We start from the raw sequence: 25,759 nt of genomic DNA on the forward strand, positions 1-25,759 counted from the left end.
CATTTGTATTTCTTAAACGTTCCGTGCCTGGCAGGATATAAGCGTCTCAGGTCTTCCAAGATTCTATCTTTCGCAAAAATAAATATTGCGATTTCCTTCCGTTTCTTAATTTTAAAATAAAGAATAGGATTCATATTTATAAAAAATTAATATTCTTGTGAGTTTTACTTAATTGACACGTTTCATTAAATACTTGTAAAATTAAGAAAGATAAACATATTTTCTATAAAAATTAGGTAAATATAATACCGAGTTCTTTCTGAACTGATTTTAAAGATCGACATGGGTTGAAGGGTTGAAAAAAATAATTTCTTAATTTCAAAATAATGGACAATAATTCTAAATTTTGTTGGATTTTATTCCATCATATCGAGTTTATTTATTTAAAAATCTTGGCTATTGATTCATGATTAGCGACTTAGAAAGCCTTCACTAAGACTTGAATAAATACTAATTATTCCTAAGAAAAAGTCAGATACTGAAAGATTAAACCGACTAATTTTAACAGATTTTTATCCTATGAAAACAAATATAAAATATAATACAATCTAGATTACGTCTCAATGTAATACAATTTAGATTTTCTAGATTACGTCTCTGGATTTGTCTAAAAATTTTTGGCTTTGAGACATTCTTAACTCAGTGATTAAAAACAGGCACCAGTAATTTCAATAAATCATGCCAAAAGTTTCCACTAGTTTTTAGGTCGCTGTCGTTTATTAAATAATTGTTTGAAATATGTATTCAGAATATTAGAATAAAAAAAGAGAAATTTTGTATTAAATATTAAAATTTAATATATGTTTATGTTATTGAATTGTGTTTTTTCTTTTAATAGAATAAAATTACGTTTTAAAATTATTTTTTAAAATTCATTATAACAATCAAGGATATTACATATATACGTGGTTATACAAATATTGAAATGAATTTCTGTGAAAGAAGTACACGATCATAATGCACGTACCATAGTGCGCATATTTTTTCACAGCACTCTCGACAGAAACAGGGTTCTGGTTTTGTTTATCGGATCTCTACAATGAATCATTTTCTGATACATTGCAGACTCTGTTGATAGTCACAGTTAAACCGAGTAATTAGTAATGTACATTGCAATATATTGCCACTGTGCAATATTCTTCGTATTATAAAATAATGAAATAAATAAAAAAGTTTTATTTATATGATAGTACATACCAACAGAAAAGATTTTTGAATTTAATTATTTTTTTATACACTATAAAGCAAGATTGATATAGGAACAATAATAATTATTGTTTGGAAGAATATTTTATTTTGAAATAAAGAAGTTTTATCTAGAATAAAATAATATTGATGCTGTTTTATTATTTTTTTAAATTTAAAATTAAATTAAGCAATAAAAATTTGCGCAAATTTTATAAAATTTTTTATTTAACTATAAATTAAACTGAAAAAAATTTAAAATTTTTTTTTTCTTAATAAAATATGTCGGAAGAGTTTGGTTGGTATATCAAAATTTTTACAGAGTTCATAAAAACTGATTTTACACATAAGCAAAGTCTGCTGGTCTTTCCGTATAAATTATTTGTTACTTACAAATTTTCTTCTGAGAAAGCTCTTGTCTGCATTCTTTTATTGGTCGTATCTTAAACTGTGTAAAAGTTAATTATTGTATGTTATAACACATCGAGCAAGTTTTTATTCTAAATGTAAAAATATATAAGTGAAATCGTAAAAATATATAATTAAAATTTAAATATGTTACTCTTGTCTCAAGAGAATAAGTTTATTTTATTTAATTCAATAGAAGAAAATTATAAGTTTTATCTTAATATTATTTTATTTTTATGCTGCATAAGGTTGCAATAAAATTAAGCACATTAAGAACGTTTTACTTCTCTTATTAAATATTTTTATTTATATGAAAAGGCAAATTAAAAAAAATATGTGGTATGCTTTAAAATTATAGATTATAGACTTCCACGACAGTACAGAACAAATTATTATTTAAGATTTGTAGTTATCTACATATGTTTTGTTATGCGTGCACATATGATGTGCAAAGATGCATTCTTTGCTACCATCCTTCCTTTCACCCCTCAAGGTTCTGGTCGCCGATTATCATACATGAGATATTTCCCGAGAAAAACTATCACTAACTACTATCTAGCTCATATGCAAAATGTGTAGTAAAGTCCAAAAGTTTTCAGTTCAAGGATATAAAAAAATATAAAAAAGTAAACTTTTATTTTATATATTGTGTATGCTTTTATCGAAAAAAATTGTCCTTTAATTTATATATTCTATCAAATAAAAGTACTTTAATCCTTTGTTTAAGATGGATTAAAATTTGTAATTTAAGGGCAGATAAAAAACTTAAGCAATAAAACTTAAACAGTAAGTTAATAAGTTAATAGCGGTTAAGAATTTGAGGCATAATGTAAAGGAAGCAAATTCAAATTGTTGATTTCCTTGTTGTCTTACTTTTTTAAGTTTTTTGTGTGCTTGTTTTCATTGACAACAGAGTAACTTAAAATGTAAAAAAGTAGGTCAAAGTGTAGAATAAAAATTTCTTTTATAAGTACATATTAAAATACGAAGACTATTTGAATATATATATGTATATGTGTGTATATATATATATATATATATGTTTTTGTTCTACCATTTTTAAAAATAGTACGTTATAGACAGCTTTCTATTAAAAGCGATACATCTCAGTATGTTATACGATATAATCAATAATGTTGTATAGTTGTAAATTATACCTACGCTTTCCTGTTTTAATCCTTTATCCTCGACGTCGTGCCATATATAGTACAACATAGATATATATATAATTTTTCTTTTAATTTTATAATTGTTTGATTTGTTAATTATTCAAATTGTTAATTAATTTTTTCTATGTAAAATGTTAATTTAGATTAAATTTTAATAGAAAACGATTAATGGGGGTAAAATTATTAAGTTTTATAAGAAAAAGAAATAAATATAAATGCTACAGATAGATTTTTCAAATTCTCATACCATTAGTCATCATTCTACTTACTGACTATATTCGAAGGAAAAGAAAGCTGCTTAAGTCTCACAAAATATATTGAGAAGTTAAGATGATGATTCATTCTGTTTCTTACATTTTTATTCGTCATATTTTTCTACGAAGAATATTATTATTCATATTATCAGGTATTATTAAATTATTGTAAGTTATTAAAATTTTTATTAACCAACTAATATTATATTATTTGTATAAACAAAATTGTATAAAAAATGACTAAAAGAATAATGAAATAAATATATTACATAATAAAACATTAATAAATAGCCAAAAACGTTTTTAAAATGCACATAGTGTTGTTATATTTAAAATGTACTTTTAGTAAAATGATAATCAATTTGTTTGTACAACAAAAAAATTATTCTTATTCTTTATGTAAATAGATTTATAAACAGAAAAAAGCCTTTATTGAATAAAAGTTTTTAAAATGTCATTTTATTTATTCTTTCGGTAATTAATTTTAATTTAATTAATTATATTATAACGGATTGTTTTTTTATTAATTATATGTATATATTAGTTTTAGTTGTTCTAATATTATAACTAATACGGAAAACTGAATATGTGCACTGACCGCAGTATTGATTTTTTCAACATCCTACTACACGAATAATACGACTAATTTCAAAATTAGTCTTGATTTAACGATTACTTAAACTTAAATAAATTTCACGTATCAATCAGTAATTAGTAGTTTTTATTGTAACGATTGTAACGCGTATTAAATTTCGTTGTAACAAATTTACGTATCGATTTTGGAATTGAACATTGTTCACGTAATTCCAGTTTGTACACGATGATACCTGTCTATTATGTTCGCGCGGAATATTTATAATCTCTCCCCAAGCTGTGCGGATATATCCACGTGCAATAAAGAGGAACGCGATCAATAGATTTATAACATTAACCATGTAAGTGTATCACGTAGAAGGTGAATACCTTTACGTGATATCATTACTTATAATATCGCCAGCATTAGTGAGCGAATTTATGATGGAATAGCGCACATATTTGCGTCATAATTAAGCTTTTATGTAGGGAATGAATAATGCAGCTTATGCTCAATTTTAGTATAATTTAGTGAATAATTTATTATTAGTTGTAGCATTTATACCATTATGTCATAAACGTTTATTATATTATTTGTGAGAGATGTAACATTATTTCTACGTCATAAAATGAATTATAGTAATAAGGCACCGTATAAATGTTTAAATTGGAACACGGAAATTATAGGATTACGTACGTAACTTCAAACTTTGAATAACAAACAGAACAAGAAAATGTTTATTATTTTCTTTTTAAAAAAATATATATTTTTATTCTCGGCAATTATATCTATATGTGCATGCCATCGAAGAATACTTCAGAGATATTCAGTTAACTCTTCAAAAGTTACAAAAGTTGCATAAATTAAAAATATTCTTTTTACTTTCACAATAGATTTATTTAAATACGAGTTTAAAATAAATTTCTTATTTTGTTAATATTTCCTAATCTGCTATTCATGTTTATGATCGTTAATTATAAATTCCGCAAATTGCTAAAATAATATATGTCGCAATTATCGTATCGAGGAGATAACAAATCCTTACGCGGTAGGAACGCCACGTTCTCCGTAATCGTGCCAATTAAAAAGCAGTTATGCAGTGCATTGAAATGCGTCGCCGCAGTTAAATTAAATCTCTGCAAAGCGTTACAACGTCGCAGACTAATTTGGTCGATCAAGGCGACCGTTTAGTGCGAGGTACTAGACAGTGGTATTGTTCGCTCGACATGATCGTGCCACTCGGTCGTCACTCGCTTGATAAAGACGCGATAGGCAACTCTCGCATGACAGACGACGTAGGAGCGATGAATAAAACGGCATGATGCGCAGAGCGCGCAATCGTTTTGCCGTAGCGTATCAGTATAAGCCTATTACTGTATTAAGTAAACAATCTCGTTAAACCGATTGCGTTGAGAGCGTTTACTTTCGCACGTTTTGGCCATTAGTCGATTATCGTACAATAACCGACAGTCGCATGGTCCATCGCATAGGAGGGGGAGGGTTCGATTATTTTCATAGGACGATATTATTCTAATCAAGTACGTGATCCCAGATGCGATCGGCTCCACGGAGGAGTGTCTCGAAAAAAAACCTGGGATGCAGCTACTCGTGCATGATAATGCCGGTCTGTGTTCCCTTGATGGTCCTTCACGGGAGACACGTGACATGTAATCTAAAACTTACCGACGTCCTTGATAGACTGCGCTTTATCGTACCTTCGTTAGTCTCCCTTGATGCGATAGTGCTCTTGATTTAATAACCGCGCTGATAATAGCTTTATTAAAGTTTTATTATGAATCATTAATTCTTTAATCGTTATTATTTAGATTTCCAACAATTGTTCTATGCGTACAATTTGTATTAAAATGCTGAAACAATTTTACTTGAAAAAAGATTTAAAAAATTTTTTAAATTTATATAACACATTTTTGCATTATGCTTTATATTTTATTTAATTTAAAAAGTTTTTGTTGTACATTAAAATTAAGAAATTATTTTGATAATAATAGAATATATTTTTGCATTAAATAAATTCACACTGCTAGATTTATATAGTTTTAATTTATAATTTGTAATTTTGTTAAATATGGTGTTGGGCAATTTTACTTTACAAATTTATTTATATAAAACTTATAGATTTTTTTCCCTCTGCTCGAATTTGTTTCCAACTACCATGCCTCATTCTGTCCTTTTTATTTCTGTTTCGATCGCTCATTGGAGATTACGATATGCGATCGCTGAGGTGAAAGTGACTTTTACGAGCAAATCATACCCTTTATAGAAGATGTCTTGCGTATGTCTGGCCTCGATCCTAAAATAATAGTTATTACCAGGTTTTACTGCGTATCGAATACCATTTTAACTCTTTTCGTACATACATACTTGCACTTAACCATCTGCATTTTTTGTACAATAGAAAGTAACTTTACGTAAAATTTTCAATTCAACAATTTGCACGTTGCACGATGTATAAATATATTCTATTTCCTTATAACTAGAAATTTAAATGAAATGAATACAAAATGTATGCGTCTGTTTTAATAACTGTTTCTATGTCATATCCAGAAGAAGAGTTATTAATGGGGATGTAATCGGAGGGGATGTATTTAGATTTTCTTGCCGATATTCATTATCTGGAGCACTGTATAAAGTTGGGTCAATGTGCCCTCATATTTCGAGGGTGATATAAGAATAGCGATTTTTTTCTAAACTATCGTCGAAGTTTACACGCAAAACTCCAGAAACTTTTAAAAAATTTATCTTATATATAACTTGAAGTAATAAAAAAATTCAACACACGCGAAGTCCGCAGAATATTTTATAACGATACATTAATGATGTTTAAGTATATTGCAGCATTTCTTGGTTTTTCGCGATTTATCCGTGGGATATATTCAGAGCGTGACGTAGGTTGGCGGAAATTAATATGTATTTGTATGTACGCTTGAATATACATGAATTTGTTCCTCGCGATTAGTATCGCGAATTACCAACTCGGTCTACAATCTAACTCAATAAAGTCCTAATTGCGTTCTACCGTAACGAGTAATACTCTACAGCGCTGCTGAATCCATCTGGACATCCATCGCGAACTCAAAATACATGTGCATGTCATCTGATGTATGATGTCATTCATGGAATCCTATCTATATGCTCAGTTGCACTAAACACGTGCAAGTGATATTACATGTACGGAGAATTTTCGTATTGATACTCTTCTTTCATTATTAGTTTGAAATAAATAATTTAAATAATTTTTTGAGTTTGAAAATTTTCTTACTAACATTCATAAAATAGTGTTTCCAATACTATATACGTAATATTTAATATTAATTACGTATGTAATAAAAGTTTTCTGAAAAAGTAGATATTGAAATTCCTACGTTACTCTAAAGAGAATTTGATTATAATATATAGTTTGCGAATTTATAAAAATACTTAATGTTAAAATTAAATAATTGCAATAAACAAAGAAATTCAATTTAGTTATTGCAAAAGAAAATTTAGTTCAAAATTTGTACAAGCATTTATTGTTGAAGGCAGATTAATTTATTCTGTATTAATGTAAGTATTACGATGCGTCAAAAGCATCTGTAAGCAGATAATTAAGCTAATCTTTCAACGTCAGTCTATGAACTATCCAGAACAGAAACTCGTGCAAATATACATACATGTGCATGAGTTAATTCGATATAACCGCAATTTGCTTGAGTGTGTACTCCGTATACACTCACAAAAAAAGTAGAAAAAAGGTATTTTAAATTGTGATATAACACGATTGATCTATCTTACGATTAATCTATTTTACTCAATGGTTTTTTAAAATTCTGTTAGAATTTTAGAAAAAGTTCTATCAATTTGAAAGATAAGCGTTTATGGTCTTAATGTAATCTGTATTTTTAAGTGTATAAATTTGTAATTCTATTATTTTATTATAAATATTTGTGAATAACATAAGAATCCGAAAAGTCACGATATATCCACTTAAGTGACATAACCGATTAATTAACCTTGCAAAGTCAGATTGTGAAACGAAGAGCACGACAGAGGGAGATGTCGATGACGAAGGGGGAGAAACGTAGACCGTGAGCGCGAAAGGCCTTCTTAGTGTGTCTCCGTTCTCAATCCGTCGACTAGCTCTAGGGGTGCCGCCAATTCGGAGGGTAGATCCGCGGTCGGCATTAGGGGAGACCCGATATAAAGGAGGGTTCCGATATAAAGGATTCTTTGGGAACGGGTCTCAAGATTCGATCACAGGGCTTTGTCAAGTTAGCGATTCGATGCAACGGTTGCCAGACAGTGGCCGCATCGGACATTTTCTCAAGCTTTGCTTTTAACGATCCATTGGGAGGATCCTGGACGTGTCCTTTGAGAATTCGCCCGCGGCTTTGCCTTGACTGATTACATTGTCGACGTTGGACTTTATCCGGAAAATAATTTCGACTGACAGAAACGTCTTTCCTTGTGGACATCGTGTTTACCGCTTTGATCCCATTTCGAGATTTCCCTACTGACTTGATCTTTAATTACTTACAATTTTGACAATGCGTTTACAGGTGATACAATTATTGGCATTATCCACACAGCACACATCTTTTAGAAAGTTTTCTGAAAGATATCTTCTGTCAGATATCTTTGAGAAAGCTTTTTTGTTATATGGGTATTAACATTTGTATCTAAATTAACTGCTTCAAGAAAGCGTAGAAATCTATGCTTATAATATTGGCAACTTACTTTGTATTTATTTTTAACGATTTCGATATGCTAATATCTCACGTTATCGGCAATATGATCATCAAAATTGGTATTGTTGCCGTTATGTTGTCATAATAATTGATAGGATCACACAATGCTGTTATATTGTCGATTATTTCAAAGCTGGCAAGTTGCTATTCAAAATTATTATATCGGGGAGGGGAATTTCGTAAATCAATTAGCCAACAAATGCGAACTCAGTTACTGCTATTCTGAAAGCAACGCATGATATTCTAGCAAGCAATATGCTAGTAACAATACATGCTGTTATATGGGAGGATATTAAAACTTTATGTTAGGACAATAATATTCTTAGCATAATTTATTGGCGATATTGACTCAATATTCTCAACGTATACCAATGTTGACCTAATTTTTTACCAATAAATCATGTTAGTAAACATTTTTTTCTCACGTTGTCTGGTACCAATATTATAGATAATTTATGCGATTAATACTTGCAATTTTTATTTTTTACATTTAAAAAAGTTGTCATCAAATAACCCTATTTATCTGTCATGGACAGTTGACCCTTCGTCACATTCGAGGGAGAAACCTTCGTTAATGCCGCTTGAACTGTTACTCAAATCGCAGGAAGTAAATCGTGTTTTTACGTTTTGTTGTTATAGAAGCGCGAGAGGTCGCCGGGGAAAAGAATGGATCGGCTTCGACGAAGCTTCCGGGACAGCTTCCGCCGGCGGAAAGACCCTCATGTGCCCGAGTCTAGCAAGCCTCACCAATGGCAAGCGGATGAAAGTGCAGTTCGTTCAGCTACGTGCGCTTTTCACGTTAAGGTAAGCATAAAAGTTAAAAATAAATATATCAATTAAAGGATTTATTAAGATAGATTAAAAATTATTTTGCGCTATTTAGCCAGTGTTATGGGTGACATTACATTCATCATTTATTATTATTATTTTTTAATGTAAATTATTGATTGATTCTCAGATAACAGTGACAGAAAATTTTTCCTTCCGTGAAATAATTTATATTATTTAATAGATTTATTGATATTAATTGATTTAAGTTTAAATAATTGATTTAGTTTTCTAAATTGTTGTTAAGAATATACAATTTATAGAAATATTTTTATAGTTTATGTGGTTATATTAATTTAATATAAATAAAGTTAAATATTAATTCTCCTAACAAAAATTTGATAAAGCTTTAACTTTGGATAATTGAATAATTTAACTAATCTTTTGTAGTACCTGGGATGTGTTGAGGTCTTCGACTCAAGGGGTATGCAAGTTTGCGAGGAAGCCCTTAAAGTTCTCCGAGTAGGTATTTTAATATTAAATATTTCTTAAAATTATTTTTTAATTTTTTAAGGATTGGTTAACAACGTCAATTTTCATAATTAACTATCTGCTTTTGGCGCACAGAGTTATACATTTTATTTATTAATTGTATTTTTTTATCTATATAATAAAAAGAAATATTTGTAGAGAACTGGCCAGCTTTTCATGAGATACTTTTCATTTCAATATCCAAGAAGTTCCGTAGAAAGTTTTTAAGCCATGCAAAAGTTATGCGCGCCACATTCAAGTCTTTCGCCTCGGCTATATTTAGCACGAGTTACGTATAAAGAGTCGACATTGACACCAAAGCGGCCTGGAAATAAATCGGAGTAAAGGTCAAAGGGCAATTCGGACAACCGAGTTAATTCGTGACTGAATTTTCAGAACTCAAGACGAAGACCGGTGAGGGCGATACTTCACGTATCCGGTGATGGATTGCGTGTTGTCGAGGACGAAACAAAGGGGTTAATTGTCGATCAGACAATTGAAAAGGTATCATTTTGCGCGCCGGATAGGAATCACGAGAAGGGATTCAGTTACATCTGTAGAGATGGTACAACGAGGCGGTGGATGTGCCACGGATTTTTAGCATTAAAAGAATCGGTAAGTTAGATGCCTTTTTGTCCAATTTCAATATGAAAATACCCTCAAATACAAGGGATGTTTTACTCGGTTGATAAAGAATTAATTTATTAACATTGAAATTGCGAACTTACTCAGCAGATGGTGATAATATATAAAAATCAATATGTAAATTAAAAACTAATATGAGATATGAACTAAATATGAGATGCACATTTAAATTTTAATGCGCTCCTAATTGTTAATAGATTTATCGAAATACTGTATAATCGTTACATATCGCTATTGAAATTTGCATATATCTTCGTGTTTACAACACGACATAAAACGTGTTTATATTTTTAACCTGTGTTTATTTTTAATCTTAAAAATAAATTAATAACATTAGTTTCAGGATTAGAAACGTTATTTTAGATAAGTAATACATTACTGTTATTAATAGTAGTAATGGATTACCCGTGAAGAAAAAATTAATATGTTCTAAATAAGAAATTTAATAAAAATTTTATAAAATTTGTATGAGAACTTAATAAGAAAGTCATATAAAGCTATATATGTAGCCCTTATAAAAATGAAGCAAGATATGTGGTCATGATAGCAATTTTTCTAGTTTTATATAAAGTTTTTATTAACAATTAGTAAATTTAATAAGACTTTATTAAGTCCAATTTATAGAATTTAATTAAATTTGAATAAGTTGTATTAATATGGAATTAATATGACTTTAATAAAGATCTTAATAAAGGTCTTAATAAGGATCTTAATAAGAATAGTATATACACAGAGAGAAAAATTTCTTTAGATTTAAGAATTGTTAGCTAAAATGTTTAACCATGACAGCTGTGTTTTTAAGACATAATAAAAAATACCACATAGGCCTCGAGAGCTCACTACGATATATAATATTGTCCAGATTATAAAATTTTAGATACTTTATCTCTTCAAAGCTTATAAAAATTTCTTTCGATTTTTCTACAACTACTGAAAAGAGTTTTAATTTATCTAAAAATATCTGAGAAATGTTTTGAAATGTTTTAAAATTATATTAAAATTCAAAAACATCTTGATAAAAAATTTGAAAAATCATATAAAGGTATTTAAGACATCTTTAATAGGGGCTTCTATGCATTTATCATATATCAATCTTATTTTGCTTACACATTAGTTTGTAAACAATTATTGCATGAATAATGAGAATCTCTTCTTAATGAATTTATTTCTAATTATTTACTATCAAGGGAGAAAGATTGAGTCATGCAGTGGGCTGCGCCTTCGCCGCATGTCTAGAGAGAAAGCAACGACGGGACAAAGAATGCGGAGTTACAATGACTTTTGATTCGAAGACTTCTATCTTTACGAGAAGCGGCAGCTTTAGGCAACCGAATCTCGCGGAGCGATTACAAGAAGCACGTGATCGTGCAGCAGGTGAGTTGCGTCTAGTACTATTTACAAATATCCTTTTTCATTACTGCAATTAATGATTTAATAAATAAGATATCTGTGAAAAACTGAATATTATATGTCTTAGAACATATAGACATGGAAGGGGAACAGGAGGCTGAAATGTGTCCGGAGTAAGTGAGAAAGAACATCAGTTGCCTCTCTCTTGTAAGAGCAAAAATCATAATTGCTTCTCTTTTGTGAGTTATTGCTCGAAAGTGTGCATGCATGTTATACAAGCATCCACGAGAGAGGCAACTAGATCTTTCTCACTTCCCCTGAATATGTTTCTTCTGTCGAAAACAATAGGCATCGCCCTTCCATGTTTATATGTTCTAAGTTACGTGCCTAAAAATTCTTATTAAAAAAATACTATTTATTATTGCAATATTTACTTATATTTTACTATACGGAATATTTATGTTTCAGAAATTCCTCCGGTCAGGCAGGTGTATAATCCCTTTGCAATTGAAAGGCCACACGCTACCTTGTCTATGTTGGAGCGGCAAGGTTCTTTTCGGGGTTTTTCACAGCTAAGTCAAGCATCACCATTTAAAAGACAACTCAGTCTACGAGTCAACGATCTTCCTAGTACCCTAGAACGCACGCGTAGTCACAGTCTCGAGCCAACGGATTTGGCGCGAATGCCTTCAGCTCATTTGCACAATGTACCTCCAAAGCCCCCAGGTGAGTATGTGCGGCCCTGTGTTGTTAGTTTTGTTTTATTTTTTAATCTTATTATAACTTGACTCTCTCTATTAACAAGTGAGAAAATAAGCTACATTTAGGCTACAATATACGATACTGTGATTATATCCCATACAGTTCACTTCATCTGAGGGACGTTGCATAGACATTACGACATCTATACAACATTCTACAGACAAAGTGTGCTGCGTAGGATGCTGTTAATTTCAATCAATCTGATTATTAAATAACAATATACTTCTTTGTCTTACAACAGAATTCGAAGGATATGACGAAGGTCATTACTCCTTATTCTGTTAATCTTCATTGTTGCTTGTGCTCCTCGATGTACCCTTAAATAAATCCGTTTTCATGATACACACGGTTCTCCGTATGATTGACAGACATGAACCGATATCACGACACCGTGAGCGTGTAGCTAGAATTCCTTGTAAATTTCATCCACCCCCATGTACTTCTTGTTGTGCTTGAAAAAATATTCAACTCACATCGTGTATTCATCATTCTGTATACTCTCACTTTATACTGTCATTCCCTCCTCCTCCAAACTACTATCCAATTATATTTAGGCGTCCTGTAGCATGCCACTTGTAGAATGCGTTCTAGTACTCACATCTCAAAATTTAAGCTGTACTAAATATATTGATATTTTCTATTTCTTCGCAGTGAGTCCAATACCAGAAATATTTCCCGGTGATCATGACAGTGTCTCCGCAATGTGTCAGCAGCTTTCTCAAGGGCTTTCTCTGCTCTCAAGCAGCGATGACTTCGGACCAATGCCGTCGTCCCAGCCTACTACAAGCTCCGTCGCAAAGAAGCTTTTCACCAGTACCACCACCACTACCCCTCCTCCAGGTATGACTTTTTCAATGAAATTGTGGAAGTTATTCGTTTCATTCTCAGTAATCGGACAGTCTTTAAAAATATATTTATATTTTGCATAATTTTTCAAAAATTAATTTGTGTCCTTTCAGTAACGAGTAGCAATTCGTTGGACGAGATAAAACTGCAGAATGGTCCCAATATTAATAACAACGACAACAACAATAAGAACGAAGAGCTCAGCAATCTAAATCATGTCGGGTCCAGTTGGCAAGAGTCAGCATCCCCTGTTCTCGCGTCAAATCATAGGCTCACGCCACTTCTCAAGGCGAGCAACTTGAGTCCCGTTCTTCCAAAGACGAACGCGCCCACTCCAGTCGTTATGAGCACACCGGCACCTGTTTCCTCTAGCGTAGGTGCCTTCGGCACGCCGCCGTCGGCAGCAAGCCCTGCTTTCAGCACGACTTCTACATCCTCTTTAGGAAATACGTCTACGCCGGCTGTGAACAGATCGCCGATCCCAATGAATTCCGTGACTCCAAGAACAAGTTCTCCTAGCACCAGCACAGCATCTGTTACACCGACGGTACCAATCTCGACTGACGTTGCTCAAGTCTCATCGACAAGTGGAATTCCGACGGCTTTAGTAAGTTAAATTTATTATAGTACATAAATAAGTTCTTATTCTTTTTGGCAAAATTTTGAAGTTCTGTTAAATTTATATTAGCAAGATTAAATAGAAATCAAGTGTGCTCTTGTAATTATAAAAAACTTTTTGTATCGTACTTTTTAAAATAACTAATCAACCAATATTTTATATAATAAGTTTTATATATAGTTTTATTTTATAAATATGTACGTAATATTGAAAATATTACACATTTTATAATAAAATTTCTTATTCAAATTATTTAAAATGTGAATAAAAATTTATACAAATATTTCTATATAAATATATTATATCTATATTTTGAATAAAAAAACTTGAAATTGAAATATAATATATAATTTTTGAGTACTTAGAAATACAGTATATGATCTTTGAATTAGAAAACGTTTTAATTTTTATTTCTAAAATTTAATTGATTTTTGTTTTTTTCACTTTTGACTTTATTCTTTACTTTTGACTTTATTTGTCACTGCACCAATACAAAATGTATTCTTTGATTGCTTTTTGTATCAAATATAAATTTAAATGTAAGCTTGAGATCTTTCACAAGTTTTTCTATTCAACAGGTACAACCACTTCCCACGGCAGCTGGTTTGCCAAAACCAGAACAATGGTTGGGTAGCATAACTGGCTCTGTGCCTGCGCCAACGCAGGCAAGTGTTAGTCCTCGGCGAGCGCCTCCTCTTCATACGAGGGCGCACTCGCTTGGTTCAGCTGCGATGAGTCTGACTTCCAGAGGTCCCTCTGATCCCTTTGACGTCGAATGGGCGGAAATTGCTTCCAGAAATATGCAGCAGTCAACTACGACAAATCCCTTCATTATGCCGAACGCGACCCAGGCATTCCAAGTGCAGTTGTAGCGTCAGGAGTTTATTAACAATGTCGCCAAGTATTTCCACTCTAGCACATAGCGGCTACACGTCCGCCCACCCTCCGATATTGCACACGATCGAAAGTATTACACGTGAGCCGCGTGTCTTCGACCCGATCGCCGTTAAGTTCCCAGATGGGTAGAAAGTATGCAATCAAAAAGTTTCTGAACTATCTAATGCTGCGAGTTGTGCAACAGTGATAGTACGAAGATGCAATGTCAGCAGTTAGTCTCCTGAATCAGTATACCAGTGATACAATATTGTAATTATTGAGTGTTTTATTGCTCGCATTTTTGTTCTATGATCCAAATACCTGTCTGCGATTGTGACGATGGATAAAAAAGTGACGCTCATGTAAATTTTATATGAAACTGAAGATAGAAATCTGAAAACTACCAAATATTTTAAGTTTTTGGGGACAGAATAGGAGAAAAAAAAATTTCCAAGTGGCATAATGTTTTAAACACAAATAGAAATCGCTTGAAGACAAGAAACGACAATAATTTAATAACAAGCTCAACTTCTAAAAAATGTTCAAAAAATCAAGATCAAGCAATCGTTTTCTTGCGATCTTCACAAACAAATTGATCGATATGACGATAAGTTCACGATAACTCGATGAAATATTTGATCGATTTCGGAGATGTTTTTACATAAAAAATTTGATGCATGCGTCTTTCCTCAATTTTGCATTTATTGCATTTGCAAACGGGCATCTAGATTGTCAAATAAAACTACGAACAGTGCTACGCTCAATTGCAGCATTACTCGACTTGGTATATTAATTCATAAGATTACATCTATGACCTCTCTACTTCATTTCTGTACTGTTGCCATTGGTTCTTATTTCACAATATATCAGTTCAGAAATTTTTTAATCGCAACCTTAGTAAGTTTATCGCAAGATCCTTCAAGACGCTGGAACGAAGGAGCGCGGTAATTCTTTTTGGCGCTTAGTAGCAACGACGGTAGCAGCGAACTGAACCAGCACAAAGATATCAGCGTAAAATATACTTAATAGATAGATAAGTATATACGCGCACAGCCTTAACGACCTCAGTAAGAATAAAAATAAAACACGCATTATATGCATAAGCAGATACTCGGGTGACGTGACGGCAGACGCAAAGATTCACGCACCAATAATAACAGGCTAACAGCCGATTAAGTAGAAGCAATAGAAGTCGTGAAATACGCGTATAAGCGGAGTTTTCCGACGATACGGATAATATCTTACACTTAAATGTCTATCACGCGATATCGTAACTGGATATCCTAATTATCTTGAGTAGAGTTAGGCTCGAACCGAGCGATTATCGTCGTTCTGCATGAAAAACGAAATTGTACGCACTCAAGATTACGCTGCACCCTTACTGTTATTTTTTTCAAAAAAGAAGGGAAAAGTATATAGAGTAATTGCCACTTCGTGGTCGTATTGTGACCTGAATCACGAAGTGAGGTGACCATACCTTCCACAGGAAGGGGACTTGCATTTCCGGCAAGCTTGCCAGACTCAGACAAGCGTGTTCGGATAGACACGTTCCTATCGAACGTAGACGTGGCAGGGGATAAAAGGGGTTTAACATCCACGGGAGACTGTGATATTGACGTGAAGTGGCCAGTACTTAAGCGGCCAGGGTCGAACGGATTATGCATCGTGAGTAACTTGCTCAAAGTCATCGTGCCGCGTGGTAGTACAGAATGAGTGATCGTGAGTTTGGGTACCACAGACTGTATCGTCCCGTATAGCCGGCAAAAGAGAAAAAAACGCCCCATAAATTAATTTAAGATTAGCTATTAAAAACTAGCGGAGAGATATGTCTTACACTATCGTTGTCTATTATACATACGATCGTGTTGCATTTATCATGAGGACCGAGGAGCGGGTATGACGGAGCGCGTAGAAATTCTCGCACGAGAACGACGCTCGCGAAACAATTTGTCTCGAGAGAGTCTAGACGGTGCTTCCGTTCTGTTAACATTGTTGTGAAAATCGCTTGTTGAGCCGATCCTCGAGTGTGAGTTCATATCTACGATCCGAACGCGCTCAGCTACGTGCGTCGTAGCGAGCGAAGGAGTTTCCTCAGTCCCGTGTAGTAATTGATAGTATCCCGTGAGATATCAGTATTGCGCCTCGCAGCTTTCTGTCTTTCAAGTTAACCGCTGCACTTTCGGTTTTTCGAAACGGATCGAGGGTAAACGTCGAGGAAGGCCAAGGGAGATATTACGAGAGGGATAACTGAGGCGTGTATGTATGCATTGTATATAGATTAGTTATTTAAAAACGCGACAGTATGGAGAGTGTGGAAAAATTGCAGAGAAAGAGAGAGAGAGAGAGAGAGAGAGAGAGAGAGAGAGAGAGAGAGAGAGAGAGAGAGAGAGAGAGAGAGAGAGAGAAAGAGAGCGTGTGTCATTCATTAAGCCGGCGACTCAGCAATGAGGCGAAAGGAATTCTTCCTATATAAAGTTCAATCGAAGCGAATAATAGAAATATATCATTATAATAATAGTATTTTATAATTTTATAAACTATGTAGGAGACGATGATGCTACGACTCTGCATCGTGTAAGATCTGCAGCTCATTTGTAAATTATAAATTAAACATAAAGAATTGTAAATTATAAATTATAAGTTATGTAAATTATACGTTTGGTGATGGTCCTGATTGCATTATTTTTAAGAGTAATAGATTGTCACGTGTAGTAATTCTAATATATGAATATGTAAATACCTTCGCAATATTATAAATTTATTTACGCAGCATCGTTTTGGTCGTGTTTGTGTCGACGCTGTTAAATCGCATCGAACGTAATTTATTTAATCACATCGAAGCATACAGCAATATTTTTCCATACAAGTAGAATGTTGAAAGTATTATTGCTTCGATTGTAATAGATTAAATCGGATAATCGATTTAAAAAAAATCTCCATTGGCAGAGAGAGTTGTTGAACGAACAATTTCCGCGATAGAAAAATCGCCGTCATCATTGCGAGTTGTTCGGCAAAAATGGACTTGGTTTTTCGAGCCACCTTCCGTCCGTCCCGAAAATCAAAAGGTAAACAAGGAGGAACAATGTTAAGCGAAGGAAGTTAAACTAATAATTGTAAAGCAGCACAGGGAGCGATCGCTTAGGTACTTATTATGGTACTTATGAACATGTCGTTTAATCAATGTACTTAAATATTAACACATGTAGATCGTTGTTAGCGAGACCGTTGCTAATCGACGCACATTGTCGATGTCTTATTCTTTATTTGTCTTTGTAACTTTTATCGTTTTTATTTTCTTCGGACTGACATTTCTTCCGTTTTTCCACTCAATTTTCGTACATTTTCCGAGGAAGCGTGCGAAAAAGAAACTTGTACATAGCGCAGCATAATGATTCGTTATAACATTATCACGTACTTATTGTTTTCTTTTTATGTTTCTTAGTCGATGTACGCTAATTTACAACGGTTTATTTGACTAGGATCGAGGAGAAGCGATAGCGGCGTCTTGGCTGATCGCCATATCTACGACGTCTGTAATTTATTCAAATGCTGAATTCTTTTTTATAACTTTTTAATCGATGCAATTGACGGGTATTGTTTCTGTTTAGACGTCTTCTTCTCCTTCCCGGGAAGCATGGGGATTAGCCAAGACGCGTTCCGGTGTCTCGTTTGACTGAAGCAGGCGAGTGCATTTAAAGAAACGATAACATACACAGTGGCATACAAACACATATACATGTACTTATATAGAGAGAAAAAGAAGAGAGAAAGAGAGAGAGAGAGAGAGAGAGAGAGACAGAAAGAGACACTGGGACAAAGATATAGGGTGCAATCTATTTGATGTCACAAACGCTTCGAAATATTCTTTGATTGTCCAATTTGTAAGATTCTTTGTTCTGATTGATCAATCAAATGCTTCGAAGCATTTGGCAGCGTCAAGTGGATCGCGCACCCATAGACGAATAGATGCACCGCGTGCCAAATTCAAAAGTGCAACCGCGTTGCCTGCCAGTTGGATGGTACATCGCGCTTACGTGGTTGTGTTGTACATAGTATCGCCGGTCGATTCCTGGATCAACATGCGACTTAATGCGTGTATATTTCGTAAAAGTATCCTTGTTCATTTTACATTGTATCTGCCACTGTAAAAATACGGTTTATTATATAATATCTGTTGTGATTATGAACACATGTCTTTTGTTACTTTTTTTCATAAAATATGCACTTTTCCAACGAGAGATGCGAGAGATCTCTTTCCATTTCCTTGACACAATATTTATTTTTATATTAATATCACACAAAAAGAAGAAGTAATTTTTTTTAGTTGTGCGAGTTTTATTTTTTTTTAAAGATTTTTGTTTCTTGATGCTGTTTATTGTATAAAGAAATTTGAAAAGTTAGACTTTGATTGCAGAATATACTTGATTTAGTAATCGATTATTATCTATTATTATTAATAGCTGCACTTTAATTGTAATTTATAATACAGTAAAATACAGATACAAACTAGCAGTTTATATCTTAAATATAATCTTTAATAAATAAATTATATATGTAATGCATCTAAAAGTCATGTAGAGCATTTCCTGTTTAAAGCATCCTTTTTTATACTGTTATCTAAATAATTTTAATACGATTAAAAATTATTTAGATATAAATTTATTACGAAACAAGTAGTATTTTTAAATAATAATATTATTATAATTTCTTTTACATCTATATTTATTAACAAAATCGATATATTTTATGCAGAAAATTCTAGTCTACACAATAAAACTTTTTATTTTATATTATATTGCGCTCGCACACACACACACACACACACACACACACGCGCGCGCGCGCGCGCGCGCAAAATAATTATTCTCGACTATTTTTAAAAGGTCAGAAACTGAGATGACCTTCTGTATAGTGTTGCTTCGCGATGTTCCCCAAAATTACCCCGTATTGATTATGCATGTCCGAAATATTTATTTGACGTATCACCTCGTCCCAATGGATCTGCCATTCAATTCAAGCTTACATATGCTTGTGACAGGTATGTTACATGAAATAATTCTTATACATTTTATATTAAGCAAATCAATAACTGCATAAAATCTTTAACATTTTTGCTTTATATACTTAGATAATCTTTGAAAATAAACTAAGATTACGTAAATAACAAATTAAGAAAAATTAAAGAAAGACTTAGAAAATTTTTGATATTTATTTTTATAGAATCTCTCTTATTTGCCTTGTTATTTTCCTGCCATACCGTGTTGTTGTTTTCCTGAAAAACCGTCTGAAAAAAAAGCAACTTGTCTCAAATGGTTTGACTGTACTGGTAAACCAGTTTTAAAAAGTCAACATAATTATATACGTAGTTTTATCAATTAATAATTACTGCAAGTGATGAGAATTTACTTAGAAAAGTCGTTACTTAGAAAAGATAAAAAATATGGTATACAAAAAGTTTTAACGTAATGACTAATTTAATGAAAGTATGAAGGTAATCTTAATTGTCAAAATAAAAAAATTATTTAAAAACCACATTAAAAAATGTATTGGCATAATATGTACACAGAGTATATTATGGAAAAAAAAAATACATCGGTTTCTCAAACAAAAGATTGTTAATTGATTAAACAAATATTTAGCAATTTTGATAAAAAATAACATTTAAAATTTTCAAGTTAATAAGAAGAATGTCTTGCTATACTAATAACAAGAAGAAACAATCAAGTACATTGCCCCCACCGTGTTATCACTGCAAACCGCCACCATTTTATTGTCCAGACAACGGCTGTTTATTACCTCTTGAACCAAGACTTCCTACATATTATCATGATCTATCTTCATGTCCACCATTGGTATAAAATAGATTTAATTATTTTAAGATAAGTAAATTGTAATTTAGCGCATAATTCATATATTTACATGATTACCTCGAAAGATTTAGATATCCACACGAATAAATAAATTTCAAATAAAAAAAATTAATTCAATACAGAGCAAGAAATATAAGATCAAAGCAAATAACTTTTCTTCTATAATTTTAATCATAGTATGATGTAATGACAAATTTATTCCAATAAAAAATGCATTATATAGATACATATAAAGAGATTATAGTAGTATTGTAATATAAAAATCTACATTTGTAGACGTGTAAAAGAAAACCAGAACCCTTGCCATTACCACCTACTATATGCATCGCTGGACCTTGCTCACAACCATCAGCTCCAAAATCATATTACTGCCCGTCAGCACCGAAAATATTACCACCATCCTCTTGTGTTCGATTTTGCATTCGAAACACGAACGAAGGATCGAGCTGTTATCCTTGTTACTGGTCTACTTTACCAAAATGTCCTAGTAACATCTGTTAGGATTATCTAACAGCGTACTAATACAGAATCAAAAAGAAACTTTTACTTTATATTTAATGAGAATAAAGCAAATTTACATCAAATTTATATTGTTGTTTTTTTTTCAATTGCATTAGGCACTAAAAAAGTATAAAGTTATTCTAATTATTATAGGTGTTTTTTATAGTTTTTAATTCTTAATCCGAATCTTTAAGTAAAAATATTTTATCACGTTAAATTTTTTAAAAAAATAAGACTGAAGAAAACACATTTTTTATCATCTTTGAAATTTCGTAGTTGATAAATTCGATGTGCTAGAGACTTCGAGAGTGACTCAAATTAAAATTTAAATAGCGTATTTTAAAATAAAAACATTAAATCTTTTATTATGTAAATATTGTTAAACTTTTAACGGATACTGTTTTAGACGTAACAGATGAATAAAATAATAAATATAACAATAATCGATGAAAAAATTTTGCTCAAACTTTAAGTAGAAAGTATTTCTTACAATTTTTGAGACCTTGAATTGTAATCCGTAAATAAAGGTATTTTGAAAAAAATATTATATGTTTTTAAGACTGTTTGGTGATTATTTGAATACAGTTTCTACTTCTACTTCTACAGTTTTGATAAAAAGAACAGATTATGTTATTTTAGTTTTATTCAATTTTTCATTTCTTTGAAGCGAAATTAAAAAGTTATATAAAATTAAAAAAGTTAAACTCATGTAATTAATCAAAATTCGAACAATTTAATTCATTCTTGCATCCATCGCATTTGCAGTTAATTACTGTTTAATATTTGTCAAAGAGACATCTCGTCGAGCATGTTTGGTACAAATCGTTTGACATAAACCGTAGGTGTCATTTAGTAAATCGCTTGACAAGAAATTCTATCAAAATTAGTTGGCATCCGGTGCTAATGAGTTTTACAACTAATACTCCAAGTTTCGAGTTTGACACTGTTCCAATTACGTAAACGTTATTTCGTCGTATACAAGGATTGGCTAACGGAACTTACAGCTTTGTAAGTTTAATCTGTTAAAATTATATCATATACGTTGAAAAATGTTTTATATGTTTTTTACTTGAAATAGCATACTCGATAATTAATTAAAATCCTAATAATATTAAATATAATATGTTAAAATAAATTTGCAAATTAGTTTTTTAAACAAATTTGTGCAAAATGTTATGCAATTAAATGAATAGAGAAGAGAAGGCGGTTATGGACTAAATGTGGGGTATGGAAAATTATATGAAGGGGTTATTCACGATATTTTATATACCCTGTGTTGAATTTTGGGGATAATCATCTAAATTACTTCTTTACATACTGTTTGGATGTTATAACGTAATCACAGGTCATAAATGTTTAATGTGTTGTCATCGGTACACTGAAAAAAAAATTGCTAGATACAAATAAATATTTTTTTGAATAGTGTTAAAAATATATTTTATAGAAAATGACTAATATTTATTTCAAACAGTAATATTTTCTATATTATAGAAAACTAGTACTTGTTTTAAATAAATATTATTAATTTTCTATAAAATATTTTCTTGGCACTATTCAAAGAAATATTTATTTAAATCTAGTATTTTTTTTCAGTGTAGGTGTGTATATTTACGTCATTTTGAGAAATATATCTGGTATTAATCATTTAACTTTAGTATAACTTGAAGAGTTTGAATATGGCTAATTGTAATTGAATTTAATGTTTTACGCAATGTGTACATGCATTTGATGTGTAAAGTTATATTGCTTGAGTTCAGGGTTATGCATTACTTGCGAATGTCGCGAGTCTAAGTTCCTCCAAATGTAATTTAGTTATACTTTTATTTTACTTATAAGCTATTATATTGTTTGTTATAATACTTTTATAATATTTTACAATGTTCGTAAAGTCGCAAAAGCCAAAGATTTTTTAAAATAACCGCAATTTTTTTTTCCCCTCTTCAATAAATTGTTAATTGTGTTCGTTATGTATATCCGAAGAACTTCTGTTTATAACATGATTGATAGAACTTTATAGATAACAAATTTGTACTAACAAGAATTATGTTACATAAATATTTACTGAGCTATTTAAATAAAACAAAATGGTGATTCATAATCTCCTTCTCTCCTCTAAATTATTTTACTCTTTAATATATGAGTTTTAGTTTCAATGCTGTTTGCAGACTGATCGATATAAAAATAAATTTTCGTTGTACAAAAAAATTCGATAAAGAATTAAAATCTTTTCTTATCTGCTGTTATGTATTAATGTAAAAATTAATGTAAAAATTATTTATATTAGGTGTAAAAAGTAAAGACTAATTAGATTACAGTTATTTACAACAAAGAATTAAATCAACATATTTAGAAACATTTCTTGAGAAAATTATGTACAGTACACAATTTGTTATACTTAAAAGTAAATTTATTTTTTTATTCAAAGAATTTTAATTAATAAAATACATCAAAATAAATTATGTACCAAGAAGTAGCTAAACAGAGATTCCAAATTAATTTATACGAGTCAAAAAAATTTAATCCAGGATAATTAAAAAAAGTTAATCGACATTAATCAGAGTTAGTCAGATCAATTGGAAAGAATCTAACTGCGACGAAGAAATGATTGCAAAAAGTACAAATTCAGAAAAAAGGCGGGTGATTACATCACAGGCGAATCGTGTACGCGAGTTTTTTACACAATCCTAAACGAAAATCCTCTTTCGCCATGTCAGTATCGCGGTGACGTCGTGTCGGGACGTGCGGAACTATATGCAGGGTGTACGAGGAAACGTCGCTTACGGGCAATTTGTTTGGCCGGCGTGCAGGCGACCGTTAAGCCGATTAACGCAATCACGCGCGAGGCAGATCGGGATCGATGGCGAGCATCGTCCGTTTCGTATAATACCCGCATTATCTGTCACTAAGCGCGAGTCGTCCGGCAATTTTACACCGGATCCCGTCGGCTCCGCCGTTTTATACGTTTCTATCCTGACGACGCGGCTGCTACATATTTTACACCTATCGCCGGATACGTGGCTTTTTTTTATCCCACCCCCTCCCCTCCAACGAAGTTCCGCCGCGAAAAAAAGGTTCCGTCAATGCAGCTGAATCCGCAGTGGCGTGGACCATGACAGCGCATTACAGACTGAATGGAGTGCTTTTATGCGGTCCGGATTTCGCAGGCACGCGCACGTTTACCACTGCGGCCGGCTGTAAAATGGAAAATGAATGGCCGAGAGAAAACCTTGGGCCGCTGTTATTTCGCTTCGACGAGAGATCTTTTGTTCTCGGGACTTTTCCCATTATTGATAATCGTCGATTTTGTGACACGCATAGAACATTATGATTTTTATTAGGATTGCATCGAGTGCATGAACGTCGAGTTACACGAATCTTTGAAATAAAGACAGCAATTTTATTTAACACTTAAGGACTGCTATTGGGTTAAAGTGATTCAGAGTTTTTGTACGATGATTTTATTCCGATGACAATAAATTGCGTCGGGCTATGGATCTTCAAATAAATATATTCCTTCGCTCAGCACTCAATCAGCGCATAACGTTTGCCTGACACAGACATAAAAAATGAAGATTATTTTGACTAGTGACTACTTACGTGAGTATTTGTTCTTTTTTATTTTTCTAAATATTTATAGAAATTTTTATTTTTTAAGCATTAATATAATAGCTGACATTCATGAATTACTAGCGAGATACAGCACTACATAAATGAAAGAAGATTGAAGCCAAAAGATTGTTCATTTATAAGTGACTATAATTCGGATACTAAATAATCTATATAAATAAAAATGTAAATGTTTGTTCGTCTAAGATCTCCGTAAGTTTTTCACCGATTGCTTTGAAATTTTGACACAACGTTGCATTCGAAAATGGGGGGGGGGTTTGATTTTGGATATACCGGTGTTTCAAAAATGATGGCCATAATTTAAGTGTAAAAAATTTTTTTTCATTAATATTATTGAAATTTTGACACATTGAGACGGGGAGAAACGGGGAGAGACCGTGAGAGACGGGGAGAGACCGGGAGAGACGGGGAGAGACCGGGAGAGACCGGAAGAGACGGAGAGAAACGGGGAGAGACCGAGAGAGATGGGTAGAGACCGGGAGAGACGAGTAGAGACGGAAAGAGACGGGGAGAGACCAGGAGAGACCGAGAGAGACCGGGAGAGACCGGGAGAGACAGAGAGACCGTGAGAGACGGGGAGAAACGGGGAGAGACCGGGAGAGACGAGTAGAGACGGGAAGAGACGGGGAGAGACCAGAAGAGACGGGGAGAGACGGGGAGTGACGAGGAGAGACGGGGAGAGACGGGGAGAGACCGGGAGAGACGAGGAGAGACGGGTAGAGACCGGGAGAGACGGGGTGAGACCGGGAGAGACTGGGAGAGACGAGGAGAGACCAGGAGAGGCGAAGAATGTTTCTATTGTGTTTAAATTAAGGTAATAAGAAAAATAAAGATGGCTGTTATTTTGTTGAAAAAAAGGAACTTATTTAAAACAGTCTTTTGAATGGATTTCTAAATCCATGGCAGCTTTTAGAAAAAAAAGTTGGAAGTACGTGAATAAATAAATATTAGATTTATTAAAGATAGATAAATGCTTATTCAAAAATAAAATAAAAAGAGCATCAGTAAAGCAAGGCTCTTGAAAGTTAA

General features: G+C 32.4%; 2 protein-coding genes across 5 annotated transcripts in view; both read left to right on the forward strand.

Annotated features, from left to right (window-relative positions):
- The window catches only part of LOC105834320 (protein numb), a 64,200-nt gene extending 45,277 nt beyond the window's left edge, over window positions 1–18,923 (forward strand). For 2 of the 4 annotated variants that reach the window (XM_012676713.2, XM_012676715.3), the window contains exons 3-11: window positions 8,975–9,139; window positions 9,554–9,625; window positions 10,031–10,249; window positions 11,467–11,653; window positions 12,098–12,355; window positions 12,633–12,653; window positions 13,043–13,231; window positions 13,351–13,844; window positions 14,435–18,923. In XM_012676713.2, coding sequence (XP_012532167.1) covers window positions 9,002–9,139; window positions 9,554–9,625; window positions 10,031–10,249; window positions 11,467–11,653; window positions 12,098–12,355; window positions 12,633–12,653; window positions 13,043–13,231; window positions 13,351–13,844; window positions 14,435–14,728 — 1,872 coding nt within the window. In that variant the 5' untranslated portion in view covers window positions 8,975–9,001 and the 3' untranslated portion in view covers window positions 14,729–18,923. The remainder of the gene's footprint in view (window positions 1–8,974; window positions 9,140–9,553; window positions 9,626–10,030; window positions 10,250–11,466; window positions 11,654–12,097; window positions 12,356–12,632; window positions 12,654–13,042; window positions 13,232–13,350; window positions 13,845–14,434) is intronic. The other 2 variants (XM_012676711.3, XM_012676712.3) reach the window with 2 other exon arrangements.
- A 612-nt stretch (window positions 18,924–19,535) lies between these two features.
- LOC118644547 (small proline-rich protein 2B-like) lies at window positions 19,536–21,180 on the forward strand. The gene is made up of 2 exons (XM_036283253.1): window positions 19,536–20,584; window positions 20,879–21,180. Exons 1-2 carry the CDS (start codon window positions 20,420–20,422, stop codon window positions 21,101–21,103), a joined length of 390 nt encoding a protein of 129 aa, XP_036139146.1. The 5' UTR covers window positions 19,536–20,419; the 3' UTR covers window positions 21,104–21,180.
- The last annotated feature ends 4,579 nt before the right edge of the window (window positions 21,181–25,759 follow it).

Source organism: Monomorium pharaonis, chromosome 2, assembly GCF_013373865.1.
Source record: "Monomorium pharaonis isolate MP-MQ-018 chromosome 2, ASM1337386v2, whole genome shotgun sequence".
In the NCBI taxonomy this organism is placed as follows: domain Eukaryota; kingdom Metazoa; phylum Arthropoda; class Insecta; order Hymenoptera; family Formicidae; genus Monomorium; species Monomorium pharaonis.